The 23957-nt window shown below is 40.0% G+C and overlaps 2 protein-coding genes across 8 annotated transcripts in view; one reads left to right on the forward strand and one right to left on the reverse strand.

Annotated features, from left to right (window-relative positions):
* The window catches only part of PPP1R13B (protein phosphatase 1 regulatory subunit 13B), a 71685-nt gene extending 62298 nt beyond the window's left edge, over positions 1 to 9387 (forward strand). For all 5 annotated transcript variants that reach the window (XM_033063232.1, XM_033063230.1, XM_033063233.1 and 2 more), the window contains 8 exons: positions 371 to 540; positions 1397 to 1898; positions 2444 to 3210; positions 4805 to 4942; positions 5018 to 5151; positions 5851 to 6017; positions 6777 to 6976; positions 7845 to 9387. In XM_033063232.1, the coding sequence (XP_032919123.1) occupies positions 371 to 540; positions 1397 to 1898; positions 2444 to 3210; positions 4805 to 4942; positions 5018 to 5151; positions 5851 to 6017; positions 6777 to 6976; positions 7845 to 7886 (2120 nt within the window). In that variant the 3' untranslated portion in view covers positions 7887 to 9387. The remainder of the gene's footprint in view (positions 1 to 370; positions 541 to 1396; positions 1899 to 2443; positions 3211 to 4804; positions 4943 to 5017; positions 5152 to 5850; positions 6018 to 6776; positions 6977 to 7844) is intronic.
* Positions 9388 to 9664: 277 nt separating this feature from the next.
* Positions 9665 to 23840, reverse strand: ZFYVE21 (zinc finger FYVE-type containing 21). Of its 3 annotated transcripts, XM_033063235.2 has the most exons (8): positions 23698 to 23840; positions 17365 to 17415; positions 15870 to 16038; positions 14081 to 14156; positions 13619 to 13710; positions 12757 to 12810; positions 11159 to 11301; positions 9665 to 10405 (listed from the first exon to the last, which is right to left on the reverse strand). In XM_033063235.2, exons 1-8 carry the CDS (start codon positions 23818 to 23820, stop codon positions 10370 to 10372), a joined length of 744 nt encoding a protein of 247 aa, XP_032919126.1. In that variant the 5' UTR covers positions 23821 to 23840; the 3' UTR covers positions 9665 to 10369. The 3 variants fall into 3 exon arrangements, 2 of the variants coding, with proteins under 2 accessions (XP_032919126.1, XP_032919127.1); XM_033063236.2 differs by lacking the exon at positions 12757 to 12810; XR_004418277.1 differs by lacking the exon at positions 9665 to 10405 and having other exon boundaries at positions 11257 to 11301; positions 12757 to 13110; positions 23698 to 23830.
* Positions 23841 to 23957: the final 117 nt, after the last annotated feature.

Here is a 23957-nt window from a genome sequence, read left to right on the forward strand (position 1 = left end):
ATTTAGTGTAATTTGACAGTGTCTCTGGATAGTATCCAAAGAATATTGTGGATGAAGTATTTCTGCCAGGATTTTTACCCTGAATTTGTTTGCCTTCTAATAGCAGAATATGCAACGCTCAAGCCAAAATTTAAATCATATTTTTTCTATAGAATTTTTTGGTGCAATTTGAATGTTGCAGCACATTCAAATTACAATGATTTGGCTTTCAGTATTGCTTTCTGAATCAAATATTAAAAAATATCTATCTCACTTCTAGAATAAAACTAATCCCACTGTAATCTAAGATCTTTTATTTCACATGTTGTTTTGCTTGTTTGCAATGCTAGTATGGATTATCTTAAATCTAGTATTTTTGTCTGTTTTCAAGCTAATGATGGAAATTGGCCGATACTTAAACAGAGCTCAGCACCTGTGGTAAAACCCCCTCAGATCTCCAACACAGACTGGAAAGAATCGAGCATGGACACTGCTTTAAAACAAGGAACTATATCCAGCCAGCCTTTGCCAACTTCAGTGTTAGGAAGTACTGATAAGCTGGTGGGTTTCATGTGTGATATATTTATAGATCTGCTTTGCTGAAATTATGAACCTTTGGCTTTCATACTGAACTCACTTCAATTAGATACACACTCCATTTCCCTGCTGCTGGTTATTTAAAAAGTCATAAAGAAAATTACCTTTGTATTTCTTCTGTTCCTTTCTGTTCTTATCACATTTAAATGTGTGGGTTTGTTTCAATGTCAGAACTTTGTATTCCTTCCTGTTCTTTTATGTATCTAGTCTCCCTTTTTCTCTCTTTGCTTGTTCTAATCCTCTCTCTCCTCCTTCATGTTTTTCTAATTCATCTCTTTGTTAGTTTTTTTCCTTTGTATAGATTATTACTTTTTCCATGTACTCTTTTTCTCATAAAAATCTCACAAAAGAAGTCATTAAATCCATCCTTAAGTGAGGCTACTTGGGGTGTCTGTCTTCACTGTTGTGCTAGTACTTTTTGAGTTCTTCAAGTCCTTATTCTTTAAAGATTATAGTGTTAGTCTTTAAGTTGTTTTTGTAAACTCTGACAGTATGTGTTGTGAAGATCAGCTAGACACTGAGATCAGGAACCTAGAACAAGTTAATCAGGCTTTGCATGTATGCAAATAGTTCTGAATTGATACAAATGTGTAACAGCTAAAAGTGCCTTTAAACAGTGGCCTTTGTCTGAGGTCCTGATGAGATCCTCAGAGTTTACTCATGTAGAATCATATTTAGTGATAAAGGAACACAAATTGTTTATGTTGACTCCTTTTCTGTCCCACAAGATTGCTAGTAGGGTATGTTGAAAAAGGAATGTTCTTGCTCAGAAGTACTTTATTTAATTTAATGCTATATGCTATTTATTGTTCTTACACAGGGTCTTGACCTGGGGAAGGTGCCACCAACAGTTCCTGGTGTAAGCAAGCAGTTGCCTCAGAACTATGGGACCTATCCAAGCCCAGTTCCATTAGGAACAGGTTCTACAAACTCTCTAGAAAGAAGGAAGGATGGCAGCCTGCCCAGACCTGGCACCAGTATAGCAAATCGGCAAAGGCCGGTTCCACTCCCGCCGCCCAGCAACGTGCACCAGCCCAGCTCTTCACAGCAGATCCAGCAGAGAATTTCTGTCCCTCCCAGCCCCACGTATCAGCCCTCTGGTCCCCCCTTGTTCCCAGGAGGAGAGGGCAGGCCAGAACTGCCTTTGACTGTGGCAATCAGACCTTTTCTTGCTGATAAAGGATCCAGACCTCAGTCTCCCAGAAAAGGGCCACAGACAGTGAACTCCAGTTCCATCTACTCAGTGTATCTTCAGCAAGCAACACCACCAAAGAATTACCAACAAGCTGTGTACAATACTTTAAATAAGTCGGTAAAAGCAGGTAGAATATATTTTGCTTTATTTTTTTCTTTGAAATACATTAAGATCTACTTGTTTGGCTTAGTTGACTTCCTATATTGGTTTGGAAAGCTTGTCTAAATCTGTGAGGAAAGCTATTTTTGTGTATGCAGCATAGCAGCAAAATCATTCAATATATTTTTGGGGTTATCAGAATTATCCTATCAATAAGTATGCATTGATTTATCTTTAAATTTTAAACCAAGATACATTTGGAACAATCTAGCCTGGATACTTTACCAATACTTTGGTAAATAAGTTGAAAAAAGTGTATAGGTAAGAGTTTTTCTTCCCTTGCTGTTTCCTCATGAAAGAGGAAAAACATTCCAGATGCTACTCATAGCTTATAACTGTAAGAAGCATCAGCATCACCAACAGGTAAGTATTTATTTCTGTTTTGACAATCCCCAGAATAATATTTTCTTTTTCTGTATTAGTGTCAAACAAGTAGCAATAGTTAATATATAAATATTTTATTATGTAATTTAGCAACATTTATTCACTGTTTTCCATCTTTCTTTTCTTCAGTTTATGGGAAGCCTGTGTTACAATCTGGTTCAACCTCTCCCTCACCCTTGCCATTCCTTCATGGCTCTTTGCCTGCCCAGTCTCCCTCACAGTCACAACCTCAGCCTCAGGCTGAGGTCACTGAAAAAGATCAAGAGCTGGAAAATGCTCCACCACCCAGTGAAAACAGCAATGTGGAAAACATTCCCCGTCCTCTCAGTCCTACTAAGCTCACCCCTATCGTGCACTCACCCCTCCGGTATCAGAGTGATGCTGACCTCGAGGCTCTGAGGAGAAAACTTGCCAATGCTCCAAGGCCATTAAAGAAACGCAGCTCCATCACCGAGCCAGAGGGCCCGAGTGGACCAAATATACAAAAATTATTGTATCAGCGCTTTAATACCCTGGCTGGAGGGATAGAAAGTGCTCCTTTCTATCAGCCAAGCAATCCACAGGACTTCATAGGCAACTTGGCTGATGTGGATAATGGGAATGCCAGCACCAATGGCAATATTGAAGAACCAATCCCCGTGCAACCTACAGTTCCTGTCCCTGATGAACCACCCCCTTCATCAGATGCCAATGATAATGAGTTACCTTCTCCTGCTACCGAGGAGCTGATAAGCACTGAAACCACAAATCAAACACCTGATACAACTGAAGACAACAACAACAATCTTGCTATAGTTCCTTCTACTGAGCAGTCACCCAGTCCCACACCAGAGGTCAGTTCTCCAGTAGAAGATGAAGCTCCTTTGCCACCTGCTCCTCCTCCTCCACTTCCTGCAGTAAGTAACAAAGCAAAAGAATAACTTTGTGAACTACAGAATTAGCTTTGTGCCTTAAACATAATTGGAAAATGGTAAGCTTGTGCTCAGAGGTATCTTTGCATTTGAAGTCTCATGATATTAAAAGGAAAGAAAACCAGGGGAGTTCCAGGGAGAATTCTGATGGATTAGTTTCTTTACTACTCTAGCTACTTAATAAGGAAGATATGCAAACAGGTAGATGGAGGTTGTGTATGTATTTTTCAACTTTTTGGAGGTTCTTGTTGTAGAACTAATTCTGGAATTTCAGATTTTTTTAAAAAAATTATTTTAAAAATTTGTCTGGGCCTTCAAAGACAGCTTACCCTTAGTTTCATACAAATAGTTATATTATATATATATAGTTATATATATTTTATATATATATAGTTATATTATATGATATATATAATTTGCAGGCAAGCTGAAATAGCTGTTCTGGGGAAACTGCACTCCTTTATCCCTCTTAGAGAAGATGGACCAGGGCTAACTCAGCAGCAGCTGGCTTGTGATAGCAGAAATGTTCTTCTAATGGGCTTGTCACATACTTTGAATTGCTTCCAAAGTCCATCCTCCAGCTGCACTAGAATCTTTTACATACTTGCCATTACCAAAATCTACCACATTTGCAGAATTGAAAAATACAGAAAAAAATAGATTTTATTCTTTGTTGTTGTAATATAACTCGCTCTTTGAAACCAAGGTTCATTCTCACTTTTAGGTTCAGGTAGGAACCTTTCATTCATCGTAAGAATTTGACTGCAGTGTGCACAAGGCTTTGTATGGTTTTCCATGAGCATAGGGGTCAGGATACTTCTAGGAGAATGGGATACACTAGCAACTAATATTATTCATAATGTGGAGAGTTTATTTTCCATACTGAAATAGCCATCCTATATAGGACCATAAGTGAAAACAGATCTTACAGAGCTAGAGACTAAAAGCATTCTATAAAAGCTGTAGTTAATAATAGATTTTTTTCCCCACAAAGTGACAAGGACACATGTAAGGCATTCAGAATATTCTCAAAACACATTTAAATGTGTTTCAGATCTTGAAAATGCTGCTTCTGATAATGCCTGCTAGAATGTCACATAAAATAGCTTCATGTTCTGTACTTTTCATTCCTACAACAAAACTCCCAACTTGCCAAGCCTGACCTACAACAGAGACTCCTGCTAATTTAAGGCATTGATTCCTCTAAGTACAGACTCTGGCTTAATTGTTTGGTGCTTTCCAGGCTAAGCAAAAGTTTTCAGTGTCTTAGATAATCCACCAGTAATATGCACAGCTTGTATTAGATACAATTAAGATAATGATGCTTAAAACACTGACTTAAGTACTTTATTCCTTGTACTCACTATCTTTAATTAGAAGCTTTGAAACTATATTGGCTTGCTTTTTCACTTTTTATCTGCATAAAATGTAGTAATGTATCAAGCCTTTTATTTAGAGACTTAAATAGAAATTATTTCACAGTTCTAAATGCCATTTAAGGAAGACAAGATTCATAAATGAATCATTTTTCTACTTGTACAACCTGAAATTATACCTTCCAACCTTCATCTCTACTCAGACAAAACGTACCAACTTGAAGAAACCCAACTCAGAAAGAACAGGCCATGGTTTGAGAGTGAAGTTCAATCCCTTGGCTCTCCTCCTAGATGCTTCTTTGGAGGGTGAATTCGATTTGGTACAACGAATTATATATGAGGTAAGCTTTTAAACAATGGCAACCTCCTGCAGTATTGAGGAAAAAGAAAGTGCTGAACTGTTTTGTTTTCAACAGGTTGATGATCCCAGTAAACCAAATGATGAAGGCATTACACCTTTGCATAATGCAGTGTGTGCTGGTCATCACCACATTGTGAAGTTCCTACTCGATTTTGGTGTGAATGTAAATGCAGCAGATAGTGATGGATGGTAAGTGTCGAGATTTTTAACCTAGTGTCTGGGAGAAGCACCATTTAGTTGCACATTCAAGAGTTGGGTGGGACCTGTTTTGGCAAAAATTTCCTTCCACTTTATCCCCAGTATGAGTACTCACTAAGCTGTAGGTGGAGATGAACTCAAATGCAAGGTTACAGTGTGTTCAGCTCCCGAGCAGGCATACTTAAACCATAAATTAGATTAGTTTGTGATAATTAGTGGTAGAGTTGCATTTCTTGTTCAGATGCTGAAGTATAAATAACAAATGACAAAAGTTAATTTGTTTAAGTTTCTTTATCATAGATCCCATTAGAGATGTTGGTTTTGCTGAAGAATCTCACCTTACAGGTAGCTGTAGCATTCCTGAAGTCTTGGGGAGGAATGTGAATCCTCACCTCTGTTTTACCTTTCAGGTTTCCTTGCATTGGAAAATACCCTTTTACACCCAGCAGCTTAGCAAGCTGTGAAAATTATTAGTTTTGCTGTCATCTGTTTCATAATGCTTGGCTTTACTGGAGTCAGGTAAATCCTGAAATCCACCCTAGCTGCTTGACAGGTTTTAGACAATGCATACACATACTATAAACATAAAGGAAAATTTTCTTTTAAAACAGACAAGCTCTACATGGCAAGATGAAAGTCAGGAGTCATGAAGCTTCTTTTTTCCCATGTACATTTTTTGCTCTATTTCAGGACACCCTTGCATTGTGCAGCTTCTTGCAATAGTGTTCATCTCTGTAAACTACTGGTAGAATCTGGGGCAGCTATTTTTGCTTCAACTATAAGTGATATAGAAACTGCTGCAGACAAGTGTGAGGAGATGGAAGAAGGTTATATTCAGTGTTCCCAGTTTTTGTATGGTAAGATATGACACCAACTCTTTTCTAAGATTCATCCTGATTTGTCCCTGTGATCTGTGTGAAACATCTGCTTAGGCCCCAGACTGGATGATATGGCCCATCAGGTCCCTATGCTTTCCAAGGGCTAAAATCAGAATCATCTTTTCACTGTGATGTTGGTTTTAGTCCTGGGTTTCGAATTACTTCACAGGCTCCTTCAAATGTTAAGATTTTTAAAGTTTTTTAATTTGGCTTCATTTCAAGGAAATGCTTCTACAGGGAGGTTTGGACCGTAACAGTGAGTTGTCAAGTATTTTGACAGAGACTCCTAACTTCCAGATGCACAGATTTCTAGCAGATCACACAAAGAAAGAAATACACTGAGTAATTAACTTACAGAAGGTGCTTAGTTACTAAAATATAGTTTGCAAGAAAAGCACTTAAATGGAGCAGACAAAATTTTAATTTCCATCAGAGGATTTAAGCTTTATTAAGGCTGTCAGATCTGACATTGTGTGTGTTCTGAAAGCCTCAAGTGTCTGTTGTAGGAAGCAGTTTCCACTGCATGTGTAATGAAAGAGAAAAACCTCATTCTCTAAATTATTCTTTAAGATTTTGTTTTATCATGTAGTTAAATTTCTGACAGCATTTCATCATGGAAGTGCTGAAAACTGCTCATGAAATGTTATTAACAGGCGATTAATATTTGGGCCACCACGTCAATAGTAAAAATCTCAGAGGGGAAAAAGAGGCTATTTTACCATCTGGTGTTGTTAACAGGAGTTCAGGAGAAGCTGGGAGTGATGAATAAAGGGGTGGTGTATGCTCTGTGGGATTATGAAGCCCAGAACAATGATGAGCTGTCATTCCACGAGGGCGATGCCATCACTATCCTGAGGCGCAAGGATGACAATGAAACGGAGTGGTGGTGGGCCCGCCTCAATGACAAGGAAGGCTATGTGCCTAAAAACCTCCTTGGGGTAAGTTATTTCACCCTCTCCCTTCCATTTTTCACAAGCACCTGAAGTAGGAACAGAAAATGGATCTTTGGTCAGAATCCCTTTGTGCACTATGAAGTGGTGTAAAGCAGATTTTCCTTATTCTCTCTGGCCTCTGTGCCATTGTAAACAATCAGGAGAGGCAACTCTTATGCAATTGGTGCTGGTTGTTATTGAGCAAGTTAGTATACTTAATACAGCAATATATTTAATATAGTTTGTGCTTTAATGAGACTTTTTTCTCCCCCTTGGCTAAAATATAGAGCCCTTATGGAAAGCTTGGAGGCTCTATTAGGCAGCTTGAAGCCTTGGTTCAGAAAGTTGTTTGGGAAGGTTTTTAATACCTGGCACAAGATAAGAACATAGGTGTATGAGTTTGAAACAGGAAAGAGCCTTGAAGATGACAGTTGTGGCTACATCATTTATGCTGCTCAGACAGAGGGAACATTGTCAGGAGAGGTCAGGAATTTAAGGTGACTTAAGTAGAGAGCTACTGAGGACAAAATGCATAAGAGAACCTTGAAGAGCAGGAAATAAGCTCTCTGGAGTGCTCAACAGGGAATTTTTGTACTTATGTAAAAGCATCCTTTGTCTGTTCTGGATCTTGAGCTAAATGCACCACGTCATTTTCAGAGCAGCCATGTTGCTGCCAGTGGCAGAAGTAAATCACCCCTTTTGCTCTTGCTTCTTGTTTTTCAGGAGTTGCCTGAGAACACCCCCAAGCTTAAAAAACCTCAGCCCCCCCAAAACACTTCATCACCCAGTTCTCTCTAATAAGTACCCCTTAGTTATAAGTTATTTAAGTTGGTATTAACCATGCAAAGCCTAATCCTGTTATTCTGTTTTTTAGTTATATCCACGAATAAAACCTCGACAGCGAACCCTTGCTTGAATTCAGTTGTACGACAGTGCAGTGCCATGCTGGTAACTGGAAACTTAGAACATACACTGGAGCCATCATTTTCGATCATTTCACACAGAGAAATAAAACTATAAGACTTAGTTTTAATGGTGCTTTCTCTTGTTAAATGGACAGCATCCACAGTTTCCAAGATCTGCAGTTTGTAAGTGAGGATCGTTTCTGTGTGACCCAGCACTGACGAGGAGAGCGATACCTCCAGTACCGACAGTGTTGCGCCAACTCTCGTCTAACGCAGTGTTTTGAGTCAGAGTTCTGTGGTAGGAGCTTTCTTGTGTTCTGTGTTCAGAGGTGTCATTTGCAGAGTGCAGATGCGCTGTCCAGTTTGCTCCAACCCCCCACAGCAACTGTCCCATGTCGGGATTTTGGGTATTTCTGTTCAATACCAGTGAATGTTGAGTTCTCATTACCGATCAACTCTTTGGGTTCTAGGACATGAGATCTTCACCTGTTACATGCATAATTAAGTAGTTACCAAAGCTTGGTGAAGGCTAGGATTTTAGGTGGCAACATGCTAAACACTTAAATCCTAGTCTGGACAACCCCAACGAAAGCTTTACCTAGTCTAGCATCTTGCATTATTTGCATTTAGAATCAAGCTAGAGAACTAACAAAACCAACAGTATTTGTACACTTCTCAAAGTCCCTACACAATATTTCACTTGGTGTTTTATTTTATTATTATTATTCAGCCTACAGCACCGGTGTTACCTCTACGAATGTAAAGGTTCCCCTACTAACCCCCCGAGCTCGTCCAGCCTGGACACAACAGTTAGTACTGAAGTTGCAGCAGCTTAAGGGATTTGTATGTCTGCAGGGATGAAAGTGCAATAGTTGAAAAGGGTAAGAGTCTGGTAAGGGTTATACTGTGTCACCTGAAGTTTTGCCTGAGTCAGTCTAGAAGAAAATATGAAGGACTGAATAGAAGTAGAAAGAGGGTCGTGTAGATGCCAAGTCGAGGAGAAGAAAGAAACAAGGTTTAGAGAAGGATTTAAGAAAGGCAATAGCTTATTTGAGGACAGTTTCTGTGGTTCTTGGCAGCCTACAACTGCTGCCAAGGCAAGTTATGCAATAACCTGTTCCACTACATTGTAGTTTTAAGCAAAAAATAAAAACCCCACAAACAGGCACTTCACTGGAATTTTAATTGTACATGATTTTATATACCAAAAGTATATTTTGAATTTCCCATTATAAGTTTTAGCCATATTTCTTGTAATTTTCTCCCATTTAACAGTATGCAATTTGATTAACTCTTCATGTACAAGTTCTGTGTATAATTTATATATCCATTTCTGCAGTGCTGTAACTTGCTTTTACCACAGGTCAGCATTAACTGTATATATTGTGGTGAAAAGTGAAAAGGGTATTATTGTTGAAGAATTTGCTACATGAATGTGATGATTTCAAGAGCCTATGATACACTAATTCAGAGAACATGTAAATGTGCACAATAAAGTACTGCTAAGGCATGGCTGCATTCTCCACTCTCTTTCTAGAGGTCTCCACAGCAGCTGTGGCTTTGGTCAGACTCTGCACAGAAACACTAATTGTAGCTTGCCAAGGTTACAGCTGTCAACCCACCTTTCCTCCTTGTTTTATCAGCTTCACTGAAGATGTGCTTATGCACTAGTATCCCAGTATTTCAACTGGGACAAAATAACTTAGAACTAAAATTAGTGTGAAAATTTTCAGAGACCATGGTGGCCATTGCTGAGGAAGTTGTATATTACAAAATTAAACAGCACCTCTTTTTTAAATAAGTGAATTAATTTATTTGTATTTGTACATTAAATTGTATACAATTTCAGATAGCATTACAGTTAGATTAACAAAAGCTAGTTACCAAAAAAGAAAATACAAAACTAAAAATTATTCTGGAAGCTTATTACAGAAGTTTCAAGGTCAAGTTCATGTAAGTCAAATTTGGTGGTATTTGGTGAAATATTTAAATATTTTAAAAAATTCATGTGACTTCTAGAAAATCATATCTAAAGCACATTTTTTTTTCACATTGATTTTAAACATTTGGATAGAGGGAAAACCTGAGATCTATACCCAAAAGCTATTCTCTGCAGAAGAGACATACACATTTGTTTGCTTCCTGTAGCAAACAGTATATATAATGGTTACTATAAAAGTTGTGCTGTACATGAGCTGTAGTGCAGGTCACTTTCATATTAAGTGCCAGTAAAGGCTTAACAAAATATACAAAGTCTTAAAAGGTGAGGCTGTTTAAAGCATTAACTGTATACATATTGCACACTACCGTGAATACTCATGGTTCAAAAAAATACTCACATTGCATTTGCCAGTTCTTACATAATGAACCACACTGGAATGAGAGAAAGTCAAGAACAGCAATAATTTCCAGCTGTCAAATCAGCACAAAGTGAGAGGCAGGTCTGTGGAGGCTGGTGTCTGTGTGTGCCCTCAGGAGGCCACATCTGCAGTTCTCACTGGTCCCGAGACTCGTAGAGAAGTTTTGTTGCCTTACAGAAAGGGAAAATGTCAGTGTTAACTGAACTTTCACTTGCAGCTACTTTATCTGCTTCCTAGCCTTCCAGAAACTTCCTTTAAATACAGGGCTTTAAATTCCTCCTCTGTTTTCTTCCATCTGAGGCAGGTACTAGCATTCAGGAAGTGCTGAATGCACTTGTAAACTATAGCATTGTTTTTTACAGGCAGTAAAAGCTGGGATACAGGTACCTGGGGAGTTCTAAAATGGCAATAAAGCAGCAAAGAGCCACAAACCTGCCCGTACACATTAGAAATTACAGTTCTGATCAGTAGTTGATCAGGTGCCTGATTGGAGTGTTGCTTGGGTTTTTTTCTACCATAACTCTGACCTAGGAACTATGAACCTTCCGTTTCATTATCCATACAGAGCCTAGCACCAAAAGATTAAAGTCTTCCATATCCAAAAATCAACAACTTCTTTGAACCTTCATGGAGCAGTAAAAAGAATTAGCTGAACTTAGGTTCAAAAGAGTATTTCATAGTGCACATTCTTCAGCCAGTAACAAAATCCAAGGAAGTTTAAAGCCAAATTCTTCAAGTCTATGAGCAGAAAGCTAAAGTCATGTTCATTACACCCAGCTTCTGTTTTCTAAGCAACAAGGCCCTTAAGTCTTAATAAAAAAATAATGGAAATACTCCTAAGACTGAATGCTCCCTGTGGTGCTGCTAAACCCCCATGTAAAGATTTTCTTCAGCCTTGTCTAAGTTTTGGCTGCCTTGCTTACCTTATGCATAGCTGCCAGCCAGGCTGCTGACAGCTTCTTGTTACAGCTGAAGTCTTCACCGGCAGTAAACTTCATCTGCGTCACCTCCTCTGACCCCGGTACCTTGTACTGCAGGATCATTCCTACGGCACGAGTGTTGCCTCCTGAAAGGAGAAATGACATCCAGAACAGCAGCAGGTTTTACCAACTAAGTAACACAACATTTTCCAGCTCATGAGCATGTTTGGAGAAATTGCTCACTGCTCAGTTCAGAGCACAAGCAGCTACTGGATCCAAGGAGCTCCTGACCATGGCTCATAGTGCCAGGCAGTGGAACCTGCAGCCTCATATTGTTTCAATCTCTCTGCCAAGCACCAAGGCAGAACCTGCATCAGCCATCAGGTATATCCATACACCTGGAACACCCTCATGATTTACTGTCATCACCATGTCAAGACAGTGATGCCACAGTTTCAAATGGTAGCCTGCAGTGAGTGGGCTTAGGGTCCAATTAGACTGATGGCAAAGCAGGGTCCTGCTGGATACAGCCTGGCACAGCAGGCAGCAGTCCCTCCAAACCTGGCAAAGGTTGGGAGTGATGCTTACATAAGGCTAGAGAACAGCTGGCAACATCATTTACTTCCTGAAGGAAACTGCTACCAAAGACTGCTCTGACAACAGTGCAAGGTGTTTGTATCTCTCTTACTGAGGCTGCAGAGTTGAAGATAAACCAAAGCAAAAATACAGACATTAAATGAGAACATTTAGAATGACACATTACTGTCATTACTTCCTGCAGCAGTGGAGCATAAACTAAGCCCTAGGAGCAGCACCAACATACACAGGACACTTTTTACAAAGCTCTTTCTAAAAATCCTGGAGGCTGTTAGTGCAATATCTGAGGAGCCAAAACAAATCACAATCTAAGCCAAACTCAATCTAGTTAGTGCTGTTAACGCACCTAATCCAATTAGAAGCCCACAGCAGGGTTTATAAAAGAACTATTTTCTACTCTCCTAGGATAAATGGAAATTCAACTTTCATCAATTGCTTCTCTGCACCTACTAGTCAGAATAATGGATTAAGGGTCTACTGAAAGATAGACCAGTAGAAATCACACACCTACAGTCTTGACCAGTTTGCCCATGTCTGGCATTACTAAGACAGAACACACCTTGCGTAACAAAGAGGCCTTTCTTTTAAAGTTGTGTAAAAGCAAGCCATTAATTAACAGTTTCAGTGCAAAGCCTTTCCAGACAGCACACAGGGAGTATATTCATTTCTAGTATGCCCAATTCAGCAACCTGCTGAAGCAGGTGATCTGTAACACTGAACACTACTGCAGATACCACTTCTCATCTTCCCTTCTCCCAGCATGGAAAACACCACTTTGGTCTAAAGAAGGCCTTGAATGCCATAGTTCTCCAGAGTGTTACAAAACATTCACTCTTGGTTTATTAAACAGACATATGGGAAGGAACAGAAATATGTCAGACTTGAACATAACTCAAGTTGAACAGCAATTACGGATCAAGCAAATACTCAGCACTGCAGAGAAGAAAGAGGTGAGGGGGTCATGACATGCTTGGGTGAGTCATGCTGAAAGGCACTGCAGATACCTTCAGTAACAGGCTGGCTCTCCAGAAGGCTGGTGTAAGTGTGAATATCTTTTTCTACCATCAAGAAGGAAGGAAGGCAGGCAGAAAAGAGATAAAGCAGTCAGAAGAGTAGTGAACAAGGAATTACAGAAGCGTTAAGTGACTCCGCAATACACCTGGCTGATTTCAATACCAAGGTAAGTTTATTCAGGTTAACATGCTGTACTGGTTGAATAATGCACAGATGGGCTGTGCAGTTAGAAAAACCCAGCAGTGACAGAAGTGTCGATAAAGAACAATTATTGAAATTCCTGACCTTGTTTGTTCTCATTTCAGTCAAATCATATTCAGGTTCATCCTGAAATACTCTAAAATCTGGTAAGAGATGAGGCAGTAAGTTGCTGCACTCCAATTTAGACGTTACCAGTTTCATTTGGCCAAGCCTTCATCTTGAATGAAATTAAGAAAGCATAGTTTAATTATTTACTCCCCCTCCCCCATTTCATTCTGTTAACAATGTTTGTACCAGACAAGGTAAAATCCCAGCTGGATTCTGAAATGGAAGCTACCAAAGATTAACAGTTCCCTCCTACGAGCTCTGAAATCAGTAAACATTTGTATATACCCCAGAGAACAGATGACAACCACACTTAGGTTTATCGAGAGGCTCTCCCACATTAAGGCTGTAGGAGAACTCAATCTTTGGGTGTTCCCCCAAATCCCAGCAGACACATGGGGCAAGGTCTCACAGGCTGTGCTCTGTCTGAGAGCAGTTGTAACCAACACAGTAACATACTGAATGCACTAGCATTCAATTTAGCTCAATAATTGCAGCTTCACTTTTTTTTCTTAATAGTTCATTTATATTAAAAGAAAAATTTACCTCCAGGAGTAAATCCCTCTGTAAGTATCTGAACAGTTGAAATCTGTATAATTTCAATTTCATAATGGCTGTCTCCATCCAAAACCAGATATCTACATAATAGAAGAAAAAGGTTTTTTTCAGGTTTTTTTTTCCTACAATATCAAGTCCAAATCAAAGGAAAAAAATAAAACAATCTTTCAGTGATACTGTTAATGTGTTCTTTGGGGTGAGGACAGATTGAAATCAACCAGAAAATATTACTTTTCATTTAAATTCCACACTTCCAAGACATTTTGACCCACACTGTTAGTAAATTCAAACTTTCCAATATTGTTGGATCTATCCTTTCAGTCTGATTACTCTCTCCAATATCCTCAGGGCATGTTACTCTTATATTTTTTTAGGTTACTATGTAATAATAGAGCTGTAAGTACAACAATGCTATGGTTTACAAGTACAATTTCTATCAATATTTCTCACCTTTGGTTGTTGGAAAGCCGACAAACCATGAGCTCAGATTTATCAGATGTTCCCAGAGTTACAAAGAATGTAGCACCTGGAAAGAAACATTTTAGTATTCTAATACAGAATTCAGGAAGCAACATTCAAGTATGAGAAAGAATAGCTAACTTTTACTTACTAATACACTGAATTGAGTGAAATAAGAGAATAACTGAAATGTTAAACTGATTAACAGCAGTAAAACACTCAAGTATAAAAAGGTGATCTTTAATTATTATGTTCTGACTAATAGGGCCTTTCACACATATTATGCAATTTCTCCCATGTGTAGAAATGCAGATGATATCCAAGAGGAATCTTTTAAAAATGAGAAGAGATTTGGAGGTGGCAAAGACAGGCAATTAAAGACCCTCTGTGGTCACCATAACACAAATTATTGTTTGTGTATTAAAAAAGAACAATTTAATAGCATGATGTGATCTTCAGTTCTATGCTTAAGAAACTGCAGAGACATCTCTTTTTCATTACTGAAGACTGGCTCAGTCTTGTTGTGAGGTCAATGAACTTCAGCCTTCATGTTGTGTTTCTTCCCCCTCAAAACTGCTTTGGCATGGGGAAAGTCACTGTTGCTGCATGAGAGAAGTGACTCAGAACTCCAAACAACCCTACACGCCCGACCCCTTTACTTCCTCCATGCCTCATACTCCCTGTATTACCTAATCCCAATACTGCTGGCCTGGGAAATGAAGAAAATAACATCCAGCCCAGCCAAACGGTCTGCAATCCATCTCCACAACCTGAACCATGCAGCCCCAGAGTTTCACCTCATTAATTCCCAGTTCACCCAGGCTCACTGAGCCCCAGCACAGACCCTGTGCTGCTGAAGTGAGACAGAGACAGCAGCACCAAGGCTGGAGAGGGACATCACAGAACAAGAACATCACAGCCACCATCACCATCTCAGTGCAGCAAGTCAGGAACAACTTCAGAACATGAATGCAAACAGGACAAGCTTTATTAAAGTCTTCAGTTTAAGAGATGTGATTTAAAAACTCATCTACACCCTCTTGGCAAAGCAGAGTGAAGAATGATTTATGTGCTCCAGGATGAATACACTCCCTTCTGAACCCAGGATCTCCACAGGAACATCCACGCCCTTCACAGGTGGGGCTTAGCTTACCCATTATGCACTATGCACACTGCCATGCTGAGAGATCATCAAAAGGCACTGAAGGATCACAGAATATTTTAAAAATTGAAGTTTCAGCTTTCTTAATGTAATTGGAACATGAATTAATGTATTGTGTGAAGGTTTAAACCTATGGAAAATTGAGTACTCATGATGATCTGCCATAAACCACAGCTGTAGGCCATGAACAAGATCAAAGCTCTCAAATGAAGCTTGAAACAAGCACTGTATCTTGTTTGAAAATACTAAAATATTCTCCAAAGTATTTTTCATTCTTATTTAATGCAACAGGAATATGGCTAAAGGATGTATTATTTCAAGAAAAATGCCAACTGGCACACACATCTGTTCTCACAGGTATTAAAAATTCTGTCTTTAATTAAATCACTCTTCATAAAGACCAAGAAATACAAACTGAGAGGTGTAAACATTGACTAAGAAGTGTGAACCTCTCTCTAAATAAACTAGTAACACAAAATTATCAACTGAAAAACAAGAGGGTGACAAAGAGGAGACAAACCCGCAGCTTGCTGGACAAGAGGATTGCTCTTGCTGTTCACTGGAATTTGAATAAACACAAAGAGACAGAAGCAGCACACCTGAGCATTGAGTGCTTACCATTCATGAGCACTTTGAGCTGTTTGTCGTAGAACTCTGTCTCCTTCAGCGAGACCAGGGCACACTCCGCGCACTGGCGCACGGGATCCACGAAGCACATGCGAGGCAGAGGCACTTTTTTACTGCAGCACTTGTCACAGAAACACTTCCCACACCTTCGGCAGTGATGCTAAACACGAGAGAACATTTCTTTTATTTACTTACGAGGGAAACTGGTAGGGAATGATTTGATAAGGTTACTACAAGAGTTTCTCAGGTGTGAAACCTGCAAGTTGAGGGACAGGCAGAAGAAATTAACTGCTACAGTGGCAGACAGGAATCTCTGAAGGTGGGACACAAAGGACTGAGTATAATATCAACAGCAGCACTCTAAGCCTTTGCTGGCACTCTGTAAAGATGCTTCTGAATCAGAAAAGACAGAAAAGGACTTCTCTGGTGTCCAGTAAATCCTTCACCTCCCTGTCAATAAAAACCCATTAGAAGAGTTGATTTCCAGGTCCCTTCCCATTTCGGAGAAAAGATCTTGTTGAACTTCAACTGAAGCTTGTATTCTTCCTCAACTGAAAACACTATTCTTCTCCTTTAAAACTTATTCTCAAGTTTCTCCCAAAGAAAAAATGTAAGAATCTTCATACTTAGAACCTAAAGCTATTCATTTTATCACAAGTATCAGGCAGCACAGCACAAATCCAGTGAAGTTGCGAAACGAGAACGAGTATTGCAGTGTGTTTCACAGCCCCTAAATCTGCAACCAGTGGCCTGTGCTCCAGATCACTGCTGGGGTGTGACAGTGCCAGCAGATCTTCCTGATGCAAGTTCTCATGACAGAACAAGTACTCCCAGGCAAGCAGGAACTGATCTGTGGCTCAAAGCAAACCTGAAAGTTTGATACAAGGAACTGATAACACTGCAGTTTTGGTCAGTGTTAGGCTTTCCTTCCAAATGTTCTGCAAAATTCTCTGGAGTACCTATTTTCCAGGGCTCCCTCCAATTGCTTCCCACAACTAACACACGGGAAGCACAGCAGCTTGTCATCTGGTATAACATCTTAAGTGTGTCTGGTTTAAAATTTCTCCTTCCCTCTCTCTCCAAACAATTAAATTAAAAAACATGAAGTATGTCACTGCACTACAAGTCACAGTCACATCTTTCTTACTTTCGTAAGCCTGTGCTAACAAAGTGTCAATGTAATTATACAAAGGAATGATGTTCTCTTCTAAAAACCCCTGCTGGCCTTCTTTGGGAGGGTGCTTTGCAGAATTCTCCATGTCATATTCTGCACACCAGTCTGCATTCCGCAGTGACCTCGTACCATTAATAAACACAATTTAATGTTAGTGTTTTCTCTTCATCCAGTGACCCTAATTATATAGTTTCTACTTTAATTGGAATTTCTCTCTTCCAAACTCAAGACAAATCCTGGTTTACTTTTCAAGATATGTTCATTTTAGTATTTTGCAACACTTACTCTGTATATTTCATTGATTTCTCTTACCTTTCTAGTTATGAAGTCAAATTTTGTATCACACTGCATACATCTTGGGCACTAGAAAACAGTACAAATCAAGATTAGCATACAATTTTTTTAAACCTTTAATTCTACCATCATATACAATGAGCTTTACATTATGTGCCATAAAGAAACACCTCCAACAAATTCCCATCCTTTATCTTTTCACCATGGATAGCTTTCATTTAATATTGATGTAGCAAAATAATGTCATCCTCATTTGCAAGAGAAAAAAAAAAAAAAAACTGCCAAACTTCCCCCTAATGAATAGTGCATCCTGCCAGCAGGCAAAACTACATCTCAGAATTACTTACCATTCTTGATAATGTTTGGCTATCCACACAGTCCAATATTCCAGTCAACTGTTTTTCTGTAAGTTGTCCTCACTTTACTCTACTACGATGCTCTGCTGACTCTCCAAAACATTGTTTACACAATTTAATGCTATCAGTACTCACACATTTTTGAGACATGCTAAGAGATACTTGGTTTTCTTCCAAGCCACCAAGACCTAATGTTTATTCCAGCTACAAAAAGTCACTTCCTGAAATATCTCTTTCCTAAAACAAACTTACACCCACACTCCTTTCAAAAAAATGACAGAAAAAAATTGAAGGAGTTTCTCCCTTGCAACCACGTACAGTTTAAGGGGTGACAGTTTTGACTGTATTAACAACCAGAAGTGATCAGTGACTGCTGGACAATCAAAATTTTCTGTACAAAGTCACCTACCAAAAGGCTGATACCCAGCCCTTAGGTCACTGGATTTTCAACAAAACTTTACACATTTTTATCTACCATATCAAACCCCAGTGTCTGAGGCTTATAATGGAATTTTTTGCTATATTTACTTGCAAATATGAATGCAAAATTATGCCTGACATCTCTTTCAGGAGAAGATGATTAGATCCTGTTCTAAGATTTATAACTCTATAAACAAAACTCCTCAAACCAGACCCAGACTACAGCAGAATGTCCTCTTACACACATGCCCTAAGCTGAGCAGGTGCTATTTGCTAAGCACACAGTAATCATCCTTTGCCTTTAATTAACACATTTCAATACTTAACCCTTTATCTTCTATAAATCCCCTCAGGTTACAACAGCTTCTATTCAGGGACTTTTGCTCCAGCAGATATTCAATCACTGTCACAAGCTCAACAGCTGCAGCCAAGAAAACATTATAGCAGCTGAATTAAAAATTCTCCAGAAACGTTTCATGTCCTTTTGAAGTGTAAGCTTGTTAATAGTTGGCAATAGTTTACATGAAAGGCTCTGCTGTCTAAACAGGCATTTAAAACATTAGACAGTGATGGCAGTCACTGCAGTGGAATGCAAACACCTTGCAGAATTTATTACAATTGTTACAACCCAAAGAATTTGTTACAAGCCGTTTTTAAATCCCACACAAAGCACTAGAAGCGTCCCTGGATCGTTTTAAGTAACACCGAAGTAAGGCATCCAAACGCATCTTTTCACAATGGCTGCAGAAAAGGTGATTTGAACACTCACTGATAAATAAGTTCAGTGTGAAGCAATTTCAGCATACACCAGCTTTCATCTCTGTAACAAGCAGAACACAGTACTAGCTGTAGAGTTCTGCTTGTATCATGTTCTGCTCTACCTTGATGTTTTAATTTTTGATGTTTTAAATTTTTTTTAATGTAGTTTAATAGCTTGCCTAGGAGCTGGACCTGGCAATAATTTTGGTATGCCTCGAGTTTGAATTAATTTTCTTAATGAAAATATTTGAGAGTTTTTTGGCTGGGTTTTGGTGGTGGTGAGGTTTTTTTAGTTGGCCTGGACTGGGTTTTAGGGAGGTTGGGGATTGAGGTTTTTTGTTTATTTGTTTTTGCCAAAACGCAGAAAGCACAAGTTGCAAGCTAGAGGGAAAAAAAGATAAAGCCAAACTCTTCCAAATATTGTCCTACACAGATTTCATACAGAATGCTATGCTAAACATAAAAGTGTTTTTAGGAAGGAATAAAATTATCCATCCTCTTATGTAACACAAACTATAGAAAAATATTTCTGAATTCCAGACCCATGAATAGCCCTGCCTGATAAGAAGAGCAGTCCTAAACAAATCACAAGTCAAGTTGCACATGGTAGCCATTGCAAAATGGGATTTTCCTAGGAAAATGTTCTGACACAAGGAAGCTCAAGACGCTGTTCCTTCGAGGTATTTCTGCTTTAAGTAACCAGAACCAAGTGAACCATTTGCATAATATCAACTTCTACTTTGCCTGGGACAAGCTATTTATTAAGAACATCTTGAAAGATGAATTCTTCCTATTCATCCATACACTGACATAATTAGAGAGTGAATGGCACTGAATTAAGCTTTATTGCTTGGAGGGGTTTTATCACATTAACAGAGAAGGAAGGACGAAGTCCAAGTTACTTCTCATGCCTTCAAACAAAAAGAAGTGAAGCAAGAAATTAAATAAAAATTCATTTCACAAGTACATTCATTTCATGTGCAAGCACCAATACCAGTATCAGACCACTTCATCTAGCAAGAGGAAAATGGAAGAACATCCAATAGCTGTTGGGTCTTGGCATTAATTTAAAAAACAGAGAGCTGCTTCACTGCAAGCTTCTCATGGGTTTGCTCAAGTGTGATAGCTTATTTCCATAATTCCATGGATCCAGCCAGAGGTGAGAATCCCATGGATGGACAGGAATCTATAGCTACACTTCACATGCTTTATTTGCATAAATAATAACAGAGTGATTCAAGAAGTGGTGCATGGGAACACCTGGCTGAGCTCCTTTGTTGGAGTGTGAAAACAGAGGCCTCTCTGAGCCCCTCAGAGAGAGAGCAGAATGCAAGAATTAAGTTAAGAACTTTTAGAGAAATTAAAATATATTAAGCCACACAGACATGAAATAGGGGTGTAAGATAAGTTTTAAATAAGTAAGTTTAAGTAAGTAAGAATATGTTTTAAGTGCCTTAAAAAGTAAAAGCCTTAGAATCTAGTGTGAAAAAAGTTTCAGTGAGAGCTCAAAAGCAAAAACGAACTTTGAAAACAAGCTGCAGTGAGAGCTCAAAAACAGTTCTAGACATAATAAAAATGTAGTAAGAATATTGCTTACATTCTTCAGATAGAGCAGATAGGCTATATGCGCAAATTATACATAAACTTTCGTATTATAGAGCCAGAATTCTGACAGGTTTAGAAGAAATGCTTCAGATTTGTGTTTTAAGCCCATTGGGTAATTTGTAAATAAGAATCAATGCATTTGGGGGAGACTCCTCTCTCTCCTCACCATCATCATCACCTGGAAAAAAAGAGGAGCTGCTGCTGCAACTTTGCCCTTGTACCAGGAGCAGGTTGTACTTCCAATCAGGACTTAACTTCTGTTTGGGACTCTATGCCCAAAGCTTTTAGCATGGACTTGAACACCTGGGACTCTTTGTCTTTTGAGACTGATGTGCCTTTACAATAAACAACCAACAACTGCTCTGCTCTTTAGAAGAGATAAACCCAAAAGCAATCCTGACACTACTTAACACAGCAAACCTTTGCAAATGAGAAAGTTCAGGAAATCCCACCTGGAGCACAGCTGGCCAAAGCACTGAGGCCAGAGGGGGAAAGGGCAGGACACAAACACAGGGCAGACAGAGCTCACAGGCTCTCTGACACTGCCCGAGCCTGGATTTTGCCAGGAGCCCAAGGGCAGCTCTGCCACACAACCAGTGCCCCTCCAAGAGCCTGAGCCAAGAGAGGAGCCAGCCAAGGAAAGCTCAGCTCCCTCCTGCAGCCACAGAGGAGCCCAGGGAACCCTGCCACCACCTCTGCAGCACACAGTGTTCCTCAGCCACGGGAACATCTGCTACACAGCTGGATATCACGAGGTTTGGCAACCTCTGCAGGCAAACTGACACATCTTACTCAACTTCTAGTCCAAGATTTCCTTAACAGAAATATCATCAGTTAAGCTCTGCTGGTGATTAACAAAGAAATTCTGAGTCTGACAAGGCACACACAGAGATCAACATTTTAAGCTCTGTGTCGAGTTTAATGATGCTCAGCACATAAATCCCCCTCAATTCATTACCTGTATTACAAATAAGATTACCAAAAGTAAAATTTTCAGTAGTCCTGCTTCAGCCTTCAAGTTTCTCATAGTAACTGATATTTTAAGATTGTATGATCTTATGACATAAAAATTAAAAACTGAATTATATTTCAATGCTGTATAAGCTGCACAAAACTACCAACTGCCACAATTCTTAGGTGGCCTTAATTTAAAAAAAAATAAGTTGACTGTTCTCGCAGAAGAAAAATAAAGCTACTGGATTTGTGAGTGTTACTGGCTGCACAGCAAAAGCCAATGGATTTGAAAAGTCAGATCAGAATTTGCTAATACCACTCCAGGTCTTGTCTTGGACATAGGCACTTAATTTTTAGTTATGTCTGACGTGGTAACAAGAGCAAGCATTCTCAACTTATTCATTGCCTAGATAACCCTGTCTCTTTAAATTTAATTTTTCTTAACAAAACCATGGGATTTATAAGCTTCCCTGTGTATCACACACCTGCTTTATTTAAGGAGTTTTGTACCATATTTGTACATAAATATTTGTAATATATTTGTATAACATAGTTGTAATAAAAGTTTGTAACACATTTGGCAATTGTTAACCAAAGGGGTGTCAGAACTCTAAAGTACTTCCAGAAATCTAGTAAAATAACTAGCCACAAATGCAAATAACAATTCATATTCTTAATCTGGCATTAAAAAAGGCATTTAAAATATTTACCTCTATCACATTTCCTCTCCATAGCAAATATCACTAAGCACATTCAGTCACAATGCAACACCCTCAGCCTACAGACCAGCAGACTACAGGGGGAAAGTTGAATTTTAAGGAGAATGAACACCTACAATAGGACTGCAATGCAAAATTCAAACTAACAACATACATCAGACTGATTTAGCTAAAATATACAGACTTAATTCTCTAAATATATCTAGCTACTTTCAATAAATTCCACCACAATCCCCAAACAATCTTTAGTTGAATTAAGATGGTTGTACATATTAGAATTGCATTAGAGGTACTTTGTTTTCCTTAGTGGAACTGGTCTGCTATAATCACGGGCTACTGACAGACTAAACTGATTTCAATTGAACTGTTACACGAACGATATCCCCTGATGAAGACCATGTCAGGAGTTCCAGATGAGTGCAGGGGATGGAGCAGCTCCCGCAGACCGCAGCAGCACAAAGGAAACCTCTGCCGAAGTGCCCGGGCTGTGCTGCAAGCTCAGAGCAGCGCCCGCCCCGCCGGAGCCCGGAGCGCAGGAGGGGCTCGGTCCCGCACAGGACACGGAGAATTCACCCGAGCCACGCTCCGGGAGGGCAGGACACAGCTGCTGAACAGGGACAGACTGACCTGAGAAAATTCCCGCAGGTACTGCAGCTTGAGCAGAGTGAGCTCAGTACTCACTTTCCAAAACAAGGCTGTTCTGGGCAAGCTATCAAGTGGCTTAGGGCTCCCACCCTTTATATCAGCAGAGGCTGGCCTGAGCTGCACAGACTGTGCTGGCAGAGCGAGCCTCCAGAATTATTATTATTGTTATCATTTTACACAGAAATTTCTGCCTCAAGAGATACCAGGAAGAGGAAAAAAATTCTTCTTCATTCCTAACCAAGGGAGGACTCGGTGTTCCCATTCAAAACAGACCAAGCACGCCCGGATCTGCCAAAGCCCGGCTTAAACTCACACCGGCTCACATAAAATAAATCTTCATTCCGCTCACATTTAAATGCACTGGCATGCGTCCACACCACAGAACGCTGGCAATAAATAAATAAACAAACAATGGATTCTATGTTGTATGTGCATCTGGCCGCAGCGACAATAAATAACTCTCAATACATGAAATTAAAAATACCACCATCACATTGTTTACTTGGTAAGTATTTACAAGTTGACTGAAACGGACTGAGTTGTCCACTGACTGTCTAACACAACTAACATTCACACCGGGAGCCAGAAGGGCTGTTCTAACTCAGCCTTATTGCTTTAATAATTTATGCAATTAGTTTTGAACCTACACGGCCTCCAGAACCACCTTCACAAGCATTTAAAGCAATGCCGCACAGTTTGCTACACTTCCAACCACCAAATCGCTCGCAAATCCTCGCCACGGGGCCGCACACTCCTGAAGAACGAGTGACAGCCCCATCCTTGCGTCCTTTAACCCATTATCCAAGTGAAATTAAAAAGCGAAGGGAAAGGGGAAAGGGAAGGAGGAGAGGAAGGGGGAAAGGGAAGGGCGGCGGCCCTGCCCGCGGCGGTACCTCCTTGTCGGGCACCCAGGGCGGCTCGTCGAGGCCGAAGGGGCTGCGGGCGGCGCGGTGCTCGGGCACCATGCGCAGCCCGCTGGGGGAGCGCACCAGTTTCTTCGCGTCGCCGCCCGACATCTTCCCCCGCGCGCCGCCGCGGGACGGGCACGGCCGCCGCCCAATGGCCGCGCGCGCTGCGCGACGGGCACGGCAACCAGCCAATGGGAAGCAGCGATTCGCCGGCCCCGCCCACCCGCGGAGGGACTGCCAGCCAA

The sequence above is a fragment of the Catharus ustulatus genome, chromosome 6 (assembly GCF_009819885.2).
Source record: "Catharus ustulatus isolate bCatUst1 chromosome 6, bCatUst1.pri.v2, whole genome shotgun sequence".
In the NCBI taxonomy this organism is placed as follows: Eukaryota; Metazoa; Chordata; class Aves; order Passeriformes; family Turdidae; genus Catharus; species Catharus ustulatus.

Coding starts and splice junctions, on each gene's coding strand:
- ZFYVE21 (XM_033063235.2), bottom strand. CDS start 23,820: ATGTCGGGCGGCGACGCGAAGAAACTGGTGCGCTCCCCCAGCGGGCTG. Junction 12,811..13,618: donor AGAGGGATTTACTCCTGGAG/GTAAATTTTTCT, acceptor TCTTGATGGTAG/AAAAAGATATTCACACTTAC. Junction 10,406..11,158: donor GGCTGGCAGCTATGCATAAG/GTAAGCAAGGCA, acceptor CCTTTCTGTAAG/GCAACAAAACTTCTCTACGA.